At 38.7% G+C, this 10,405-nt stretch overlaps 1 protein-coding gene across 1 annotated transcript in view; it reads right to left on the bottom strand.

Moving 5' to 3' along the window:
- The window catches only part of HMMR (hyaluronan mediated motility receptor), an 80,599-nt gene that overhangs the window by 10,540 nt on the left and 59,654 nt on the right, over positions 1-10,405 (bottom strand). Inside the window, 1 exon segment of the mRNA XM_042782270.1 lies at positions 10,009-10,243. Coding sequence (XP_042638204.1) covers positions 10,009-10,243 — 235 coding nt within the window.

Here is a 10,405-nt window from a genome sequence, read left to right as displayed (position 1 = left end):
TATAAGATCTTGGATACACTCTCCATTTAGACATACCTAATTGTTTAGCTTGTTCAAAAACCTTATCATATATTCTTGTATCTACATAGGTAAAGAATTTGGTGTTTACATGCTATGTATTCAATGTTCAAAAAAAAAAAAAAAACAAACTCAGTGCCTACTATGTGCAGGAAGTATATATACAGAGATGAAAAAAACACAACTATCAAACAAATATGAAAACTATTCCAAAACTAACAAAGACAGCTGCTGCATTTATTTTCAAAGGGTTTATGGTCTTAGACTTCAGGCAAAATGGTAGAATAGGCAGACAAGCTACACAGACCTTCTAAACAAAGAAACAAGGAACCAACTGACACAGATGCAGAAGATAATCCTAGAATCCTGAGATTCAACAGGAAAGATAAAGAAGCAGAGTAAATACTGACTAGTAAAAGAACCTGAATGAAAACAGCAAATAAGGAGATAAATGGAGCTGTAGACTATAGGCTGTCCTTAGGGCACAGCCAACTGGAATATTTGTAAGCAGTGTTCTGATCCAGACAGCAACCTAAAAGTCAGCTCTGCTTGTTAAGGAATGCATAGGAACCACATTGGTGGCTGACAACTAGAAATGTACGCTATTCCTTGTATCCTACATCCTCTTGGTGAACAGAGTTGTGGCCATCCCCCACCCCCACGCATCTTCTTGACCAGCAGGAATTCCATTCTGGTTGGGGCATGCTGCCACCAGCTACCTTCTGGGGAGGGAGGAACTGATCCAAGCACTAGGTGCCCCATTCCCAGCCACCCTTTTAGGCAGCAGGATTTTTTTTCTGAGAACAGATACCCTATACCCAGCCAGCTTTGGAGACGGCAGGAACTTTTTTTCTGAGAACGGAAACTTGCTCCCAGTTACCTTTTGAGACAGCAGGAATTTTTTTCTGGGACTAGATGCCCTGCCTACAGCTGCTTTTTGAATTGGCTAGAATTCCCTCTGGAACCACATGCCTTGTACCCAATCACTTTTTGGACTAGCAGAAACTTCTTCTGGGTCCAGGAGCCCTGCCCACAGATACTGCCTGGATCAGTAGGAAATAGTCTGAGATCAAGTGCCCTGCCCCCAGTTGCCTCATGGGCAGATAGGAACTAGCTCTGAGATCAGCCACCTTGCTTTCCAAAGCATTTTGGGCTAGCAAGAACTTTCACTGGGTCCAGGTGCCCTTCCCTAAGTACTTGGGATGGTAGACACTTAAATGCGAGTAGGGCTCCTGCAACCAGCTGCCTTTTAGGACAGTAGGAACTTTTTCTCAGATGCCCTATCCCCACCTGCATTTTGGGCAGGCAGGAATTCCTTCTGAAACCAGATGCCTTGCTCTCACCATCATTTGGGCCAGTAGGAACTTTTTCTAGGTCTAGGTACCTTGTCCCCAGATATCTTTTGGGTCAACAGGAAGTCATTTCTTCTAGGTAGGCAGAAACTAGTACTAGGATCAGGTGCACTGCTCCCCATTCCCTGCCTGGCCAGCAGAAACAGAACCTGGGTGCCCTGCCCCACACCCATCTTTTTTTTTTAATTATTTCTTCCTTCCTCCTTTCTTTCTACTTTTTTCTCTTTCCCATCTCTGGATCTTATTTTTTAAAATTTTTTTCCCTTTCCTTTGTTTTCTTCTTTTTGTTCTTTTCATCACTTCTTTTTCTTTTTGCGTTTTTCTTCTTATTTTTTTTTTTTTATTACTTTTTGCTTGCTCTCTTCTCTTATTCCAACCTCCCAAGGTATTAGTATTTTCTGTCTTTTTCTCTTTGTCCTTCTTTTGTCTTCTTTTTTTTTCTTTTTTAAATTTTTATTTACACCTATGGCTTTTTCTTTTTTTATAGTTGTTGCTGTTTGTTTATGTGGTTTTTGTTTTTTGTTCTCCTATTTTAATTTGTCCACCCTGGTGGGAAACAGCAAGTGTGCCCACATGACCCAACCACACACACACACTTCCTGCAGCCCCCCCACTAGGCGAGGGCCACCATTTGCTTTTGCACCAATTGATCAATGATAGACAGCAGCCAATACCAGACCAACTCACCCTTAACTGGTCTTCATGAACAGCTAACAGAGATTTATGCACACATTTTTATCATCTATCACACCCACAGGAGACAGGCAGTGAGTGCCTAAGTGCTGCCAAGCTAGCAAATATATCAAAACAAAATAAAACAAACAAACAGAAAAAACAGGGAGAACTATACCAACATGCAATCACCAATTATAAATAAATACAATGACATCACAATGTTTCAGAGACAAATGACCATCCCAGTTCACACAAAGAAGCAAGATAAAGTAGTACTAACAAGGGACGAGGAAAAAGAGCCAGAAAACACGAAGAAGAAGCTGCTGCTTCTTGGAACTCCCTGATAAGGAATTCAAAAGAATTATATTTAGATACCTTCAATGGATTGATAGACAGATCATGGAAGACAATAACAAAATTAAGGAAAACACAGACAAAACTCTAGAACAATTTTGGAAAATAATACAAGAACAAACTGACAAAATATATGAAAAATCAGAAACTAAACAAAATCAACAAACAGAAATCCAGAAGACTAATACTAAGACTTCAGAAATAGGTAACACATTAAAAGGGAAAGGACTAGAAATGAATCGATGGAAAACAAAATTAGTGACTTTTGAACACAAATCTCTCAATGCTACTTTAGTGAAGAGATCAATTAGAAAAAAGAGCATAACAAAATAAAGAAGATTCATATGCAACACTACCAGGAGGAATAATCTACGTGTGATCAAATTCCACAACAGGCAGAGACAAATAAAACCACAGAGAAAATTTTCAAAGATTTGTTGGATGAGACCTCCCTAATGTGATGAAAGATGAGAAGATATCCATTCAAGAAGTTCAGTGAACTCCAAACAGGATAGACCCTAAGAGAAAATCATCAAGATATGCCATAATCAAACTTAACAAAACCAAACATAAAGAAAGAATCCTGAAAGCAGCATGGGAAAAATGAAAAATGACCTACAAAGGGCAACCATTAAGACTAAGCTCTGATTTCTCAGCACAAACCATGCAGACAAGAAAGCAATGTGGGAGGGCATATATAAAACCTTGAAAGAAAAAATTTGCCAACCAAGAACTTTATACCCTGCAAAATCATCTTTTAAATATGATGGTAAAATCAGGACATTTCCAGATGAACAGAAATCAAGGGAATTTGTTAAAACCAGACCAACCTTACAAGAGATGCTAAAGGGAGTCCTTTGGACAGAGAACCAACAACAGCAAACAACCAATGATAAACACACATGACAACATAACCCAGAAACCAACCAGTTATAGAAGTATCTACAGTAAAATAAACTTACAAGACTATAAATAGGGAAGCAGAGACATCAGTTGGTAAATGAAAACAACTACAAATCAAAAAAAGGGAGAATACATAGGGTAGGTACAGAACTTCCAAATGGAGAGTAAGTCAAAACAATTGCAAGATAAAACAGACTGTTCTAAACTGGGGAAAAAAATAATAAATCACAGGGTAACCGCAAAGAAAATTAATAAACCTTCTTGTCAAAATAAAAAAGAGAGGCACAGATATTGAGCAAATACTAAAACAATACCAATGAAGGAAATGATAATAAAATTCATAAACAAAATGAGCTCAGCACAGAAAACCAATCCTACTCAAACTATTCCAGAACATGGAAAAGGATGGAATCCTCCCAAATTCATTTAATGAAGCAAGCAGAAAACTGACATGAAAACCAGGCAAAGACATCACTAGAAAGGAAAAATACAGACCAGTATCTCATGAATATAGACACAAAAATCTCAACTAATTCCTAGCCAATAGATTCCAACAACATATCAAAAAAATACTACTTTATGACCAAGTAGGATTCATACCAATTATGCAAAGATGGTTCAACATTAGAAAAACAATCAATGTAATCCATCACAAAAATAAAAATAAATTAAAAGAACCACATGATCATATCAATTGATGAAGAAAATGCATTTGATAAAATCTAACACCCATTCCTGATAAAAACTCTCAGAAAATAAAAGGAAATTCCTCAACATAATAAATGGCAGATATACAAAACCAATAATCAACATTATTCTCAACAGAGACTGGAAAGCATTCCTCTTGTGAATGAGAATCAGCCAAGGATATCCACTTCTATACAACACTGTATTGGAAGTCTTAGCCAGGGCAGTAAGGCAAGAAAGAGAAATAAAAGGCATCCAAATTGGTAAGGAAGAAGTAAAATTTTCCCTATTTGTACATGATATGATCCTATACATATAAAATCCTAGAGGCTCAGCAAGAAAACTACTGAAACTAATTGAAATATTTACCATAGTAGTAGGATACCAGATCGACAGACAAAAATCAGTTGGATTCCTCTACACCAGCAAAGAGATCTCTGGAAAGGAAATAAGGAAATCAATACCATTTACAATAGCTACCAAGAAGATAAATCTTACCAGAGACACAAAAGACACACAAAGAAAACTACATAACACTACTACAAGAAACTGTAAGAGAGCTACACAAATGGAAGAACATATAATGCTCATAGATAGGAAGACTGAACGTTGGAAAACGTTAATACAACCCATAGAAAAATATATATTCAGTGCAATCCTGATCCAGATTCCGTCAGCATTCTTAAGGACATGGAAAAACCAATCACTAATTATATATGGAAAGGATAGAGACCTCGGATAAGGAATGCACTATGACAAAGAAAAGTAAAGTAGGAGATCTTACACTCCTTTATCTCAAAACCTACGACACACCCACGGTCAGCCTGGTATTGGTACAACAAGGGAAACACAGAACAGTGGAACAGAATTGAGAACCCAGAAATAGATTCATCCTCCTATGGTCAGCTGATCTTTGACAAAGGGCTGAAATCCATTAAATGGGGAAGAGATAATCTCTTTAACAAATGGTCCTGGCAAAACTGGATATCATTTATAGAAAAGTAAAATAAAATCTGTATCTCCCACCATACACAAAAAATAACTCCCGATGGATCACATATTTAAATATAAAACCTAAAACAGTAAAGTCCATCAAAAATAAAATAGGGGCAAACTTAGGGACCCTAATATATGGCATTAATAGAGTATTAAACATAAGTAAAAATAAAAAAACAGCAGAAGATAAACTAGACGACTGGGACCTTCTAAAAATTAAATCCATAGGCCTATCAAAAGAATTCTCCAAAGTATAAAAAGAGAACTTACAGACTGAGAAAAAAATATTCGGCAATGATATATCTGACAAGGGACGTATCTCGAAACTTTACAGAAAACTCCAACATCTCAACATCCAGAAGACAAACTACTCACTTAAAAAATAGGCAGAAGACATGAACAGACACTTCACCAAAGAAGATATTCAGGCAGCCAACAAACAAGTGAATAAATGCTCTCAATCATTAGCCAACAGAGAGATGCAAATCAAAACAATGATGAGGTATCAACTCACCCAGCAATAATAGCGAAGTTCAATAAGACAGAAAATAACATGCTGGCAAGTATGTGGAGAGATTGGGACTCTCACACACTTCTGATGGGGATGTAAAATGATACAAGCATTGTGAAAAATAGTATGGCACTTTCTTAAAAATTTGGAAACAGAAATACCACTTGATCCAGCAATCCCATTATTAGGTATATACCCTAAAGAAGGGAGGGCCAGGACTTGAATAGCTATATGCACAACCATGTTCATTGCAGCACTATTCACAATAGCAAAGAGATGGAAACAACCTAAGTGCCCATCAATGGATGAATGGATAACCAAACTACGGTACATACTGCACATAACACTAAAGAATAATGTAGAATCTGCGAAATACCTCATAATGTGGCTGAACTTGGAGGATATTACAGAGTGAAATAGAAGGACGATTATTGTATTAGTCCACTATTGTAAACAGTCAAGGAAAGGTTTACATATGGAAAGAAACTTTGTTACCAGGGATGGGAGCAGAGGGGCAGGAAAATTGCTAGATAGGTAAGAGACAATTATTGACTTGGGTAAATAGAAAGGTAATATTCCAAAAGTGAATGACCAGCACAGTAACACTAAGGAAAAGAAAGACACAGAGAGGTGTACAAGAGGTATAAGCAACAAAGATAAACACTTACACATACATAATACTGCACTATCAGTAATAACAAACATTAATCTACAGGTGGATACATAGGTGGTGGTAGTGTTGTGGTAGTGCTATGACCTGACTCATAGCGACCCCTCCTTGGGTTTCCGGGGCGGTACCACTATGGAAGTAGATCGCCCAACCTTCCTTCCAAGGAGTGGCTGGTGGGTTTGAACCGCCAGTCTTCTGGTTAGCAGTCAAGTGCCTTAGGCACTATGCTACCAGAGCTCTCGGATACATGGATAGACAGGCTAAATGATCAGGTATGGCTAGGCAAAAAGGAATATACCTATGACCATATACAAGTTTGGCAGGTATTTCTACATATGTATCTGTATGTGCTATAAGAATGTCCATATATAAAATAGAGCTAACAGGGGGCAAAGTTATAACCTCTTAGCCACAGCCAGACACCTTGAGGGAGTAAGTTACTGGGCCCAAGGGATTGGGACCATGATCATGGAGGATATCAAGCTCAATCAGCATAATATACCACACAAAAACACTGTTCTACGTCCTACTTTGGTGAGTAGCCACTGGGGTCTTTAAAAGCTTGCAAACAGCTATCTAAGATGCAAAAATTGGTCTCTTTGTCCAGAACAAAAAAGAATGAAGAAAATCAAAGATGCATGGAAACAGTTAGTCCAAGGACTAGTGGACCATGTGAACTCTGAGACCAGAAGGAAGAACTAGATGGTGCCTAGCTGCCACTGTCAACCACTGGGAAAGGGATCAGTATAGGAGATCCTGAATAGAGTGGGAGAAAAATGTGGAACAAAGCTCAAAATCATAAAAAAGAGCAGTCTTACTAGTCTGCTAGAGACTGGTAAAACTGCCGAGACTAGGCCCCTAGTCACCCTTCAGGCCTGGAATTGATCTCATTCCCTGTGGCTTCTAGCCAAACAGGCCTATAAGGTGAACACTTACTTCAGGCAGGTACATTCCATAGAATGGTTAACCATGGGAGATGAGAAAGGCTGCATTTGCACAGGGAGATAGCTCAGAGGGCAGGAATACATAGGGAATAGAAGGCACAGGAAAAGGTAACCACAGAGAGAAAGTGAGAAGAGAGCTGTTCCATTATTGGGATTGTAATCAATGGCAGGAAAACAAAATGTGTATGAACTGTTGAATGGAAAATGAATTTGTTTTGTAAACTATCACCTAAATCACAATGAAAAAAAGATAAAAAGAGCTTATGATATTTTGAGAAATATAGGGAAATGCCTCTACTACTTGGCACAAGAAATGGATAACTATATAATTAAATTCCTGACAAATGTTATAAAGCCAAAGTATCAGTTAGTTTAAGCTGATAAAACAAGGCGAGGTGATAAATCTTTACGGAAGTCGACTGCCCATTCTTCCTGCCCCAGAGTGGCTGGTGGGCTTGAATTGCCAACCTTCTGGTTAGCAGTCAAATAACCTTAGGCACTATGCCACCAGAGCTCCTTTAGCAATTGGTTTAAGCTGATTAAACAAGAGGACTGTGGTAGTTAAGGTTATGTGTCATCTTGGCTGGGCAGCTGGTGGTAGTTATTACTCATGATGAGACTGGCAATCAACTCCATTGTGGAATCTGCTGCGAGCAGGTAAGTAGCTGCTTTAGGGATATGGTCTGCTTCTCGTATATGAGAAGCTTTGGGAATGAATGGTCTGTAGCTTTTGGGATGCTTGACTCCTTCATGGAGCCATTATCCAGTCATCTGCCATGTTGTCCGCCAATCTTGGGACTCTTAACAGACTTGAATCAATGGCCTGCCATGTGGCTTGGTAATATCCGGATTGTGCCTTTTAACTTGTCAACCTTGGGTTTCTCAGACTCAGCAGCCAGCAGCTGCTTGAGTGAAGAAAGCCCCCAGTTTCAGTGGGCTGGGAGCAAGAGGCAGAGCTGAAGCCCAAGGCTGAAGTGCTTTCACCCAGCTGCTAGAGCCTGGTACTTTGAACATGGACTTCTAGCCTCCAAAACTAAGGGAACAAACTGTTAAAGACACCCATCTGTGGTATTTCCTGTCAGAGCAGTGCTGCTGTTGTTGTTGTTATTTGCTATCGAGTTGAACCTGACTCATAGCGACCCCTCCTTGGGTTTCAGGGGCAGTATCACTACGGAAGTAAATTACCCAACCTTCCTTTCGAGGAGTGGCTGGTGGCTTTGAACTGCCAGCCTTCTGGTTAGCAGTCAAGTGTCTTAGGCATTACACTACCAGAGCTCCTAGAGCAGCACTAGGTAACCAAAACAGAGACCAACATTTTGGTTAGTGCTTCAGAAAAGGCCTTTCTGTGGAACTTATATTTAAGTTGAAGTTTGATGGATAAGGAGAAATCTGCTAGGTTATTAAGGGGTAAGTATTTCAGAAGCAAAAAAATACAGGTAGAATACACAGTTCATTAGAATTGGGGCTAGAGCCTAACGAATAGGAGAGGTAGGAACAGAGGTTAGAGACAGGAGGTGGTTCATGTCCATGGGGCAAAATGGATATACCTAAGGGACAAAGGGGAACCATGAAATGGTCTCTAAGAGAGTATGTGGATAATTTTGGAGATATGTAGAGACTTCAAGGAGTTCTGGTAGCATAGTGCCTAAGGCATCTGACTGCTAACCAGAAGGTTGGTGGTTCAAGCATGCCAGCCAGTCTGTGGGAGCAAGACTCGGCAATCTACTTCCGTAAAGATTTACTGTCTCAGAAACCCAAAGGAGATCGCTATGAGTCAGAATTGACTCAATGGCAGTGGGTTTAGTTTGGTTTTGGTAGTGACTTCATTGGGGAAGGGGTAGAAACAGAAAATTGAAACACCAATTAGAAGACAATTATTTATTCCCAGGTGAATGATAAAGGAGACTTAGACTAAGAAAGTGCAAAAGAGCCTGATTAATGGAGAATGATGAGAGCTCTTCTGGAGGCAGAACTGAGAAACTCAAAGAGAGATTAGATATGGAGTGTCAGAGAGAGAAAATTACCAAGAATGACCCTAAAATCTGCAGAATGAGAAACTGGAAAGGTGAAGATGTCATTGACTGAGATTAAAAAAGAAAGGGGGAGAGAGAGAGAGAGAGAGAGAGAGAGAGAGAGAGAGAGAAATTAAAGACAGGAAAAGGTAGAAAGATCAAGAATTGTTTTAGACAATATTACACACTAGTGAGATAGCCACTTGAACATATCAAGTAGACAACACCTGGATATATGGATGTGGGGCTCAAAGGAGAGGTCTTTTGAAGAAATAAACTGGAATACTATTATCATATTGATGGTTAATAATGTTTTAGAATGGATAAAATCTCCTATGTTGTTGTTGTTGTTATGTGCCATCGAGTCAGACTTGACTCATAGTGACACCTTCTTGGGTTTCCGAGAAGTAGATCGCCCAATTTTTCAAAGTATAAGTCATCATGCTTCTTTAGTGAAAAGGAAAACCACTTTAGAGGGCTGAGTCTGAAGGCATAAGCTTACATATTATAAACTGATACACATATGGACATAAAATATAGAAACAGTGATTTATTAAAGGGTGGGGATTCTTAGTTTTGTGTGTTTTTCTCTATTCATTATTGTTGCAATATCTAATAATTTTTAGAAAATATGAGTAGTAGTGAAGTTTGGTCATTTGTTTATTAAAGTTCTTAATTAAACCTCTGGTCTTAAGGAAAAGGGCATGGCTTCTAACTTTTGCTTTCCTACTTGTTTATCCTAAATCCTGGGCATTTATTTTATTTTTCTGTGCTTATTCCCTTGACCGTAAAATAACTCCAACCTCACCCACTCCCATGACTGACATGAGAATTCTGACAGAATGTACTAGAAAATACTGTGTAACATTTAAGTCATATATGCTACCAAGTTCTATTAATACAAACCCTTTTAGTTTCTCTTGCAGGACTTTTAGTTCTTCACCTTTAGACTTTGTTTCCTCTTCCAGTTGTTTCGTCAGCCTTTCAGCTTGTTCCTCTTTTTGCTGTAACTTATCTAACTCACCCAATGCTTGTTTTAATTCTTCCTCAAAGAGATTCCTCTCTTTAATCATTTCCTCTTGAAAAGAACATAGTCTTTGCTGAAGACCAGAAGATAATTCCTATGTCCAAATAGAAACCATCAAAATAATTAAAAATGACATTTTGAAGTTTTACTGAGAGACTGAAAAGCAGCACAGGTAAGTGGGAGGAGAGCTGTTGTACCGTGGGAGATTGCAGTCAATGTCATGAGACAAAGTGTATGCGAACTGCTAAATGGAACA

This window comes from Orycteropus afer, unplaced genomic scaffold (assembly GCF_000298275.1).
Source record: "Orycteropus afer afer isolate SDZICR_OR568_19922 unplaced genomic scaffold, OryAfe1.0 scaffold00279, whole genome shotgun sequence".
Lineage (NCBI taxonomy): Eukaryota > Metazoa > Chordata > Mammalia > Tubulidentata > Orycteropodidae > Orycteropus > Orycteropus afer.
Note: the sequence above shows the minus strand (reverse complement) of the source record. Positions and strands in the feature narration are given on the sequence as shown.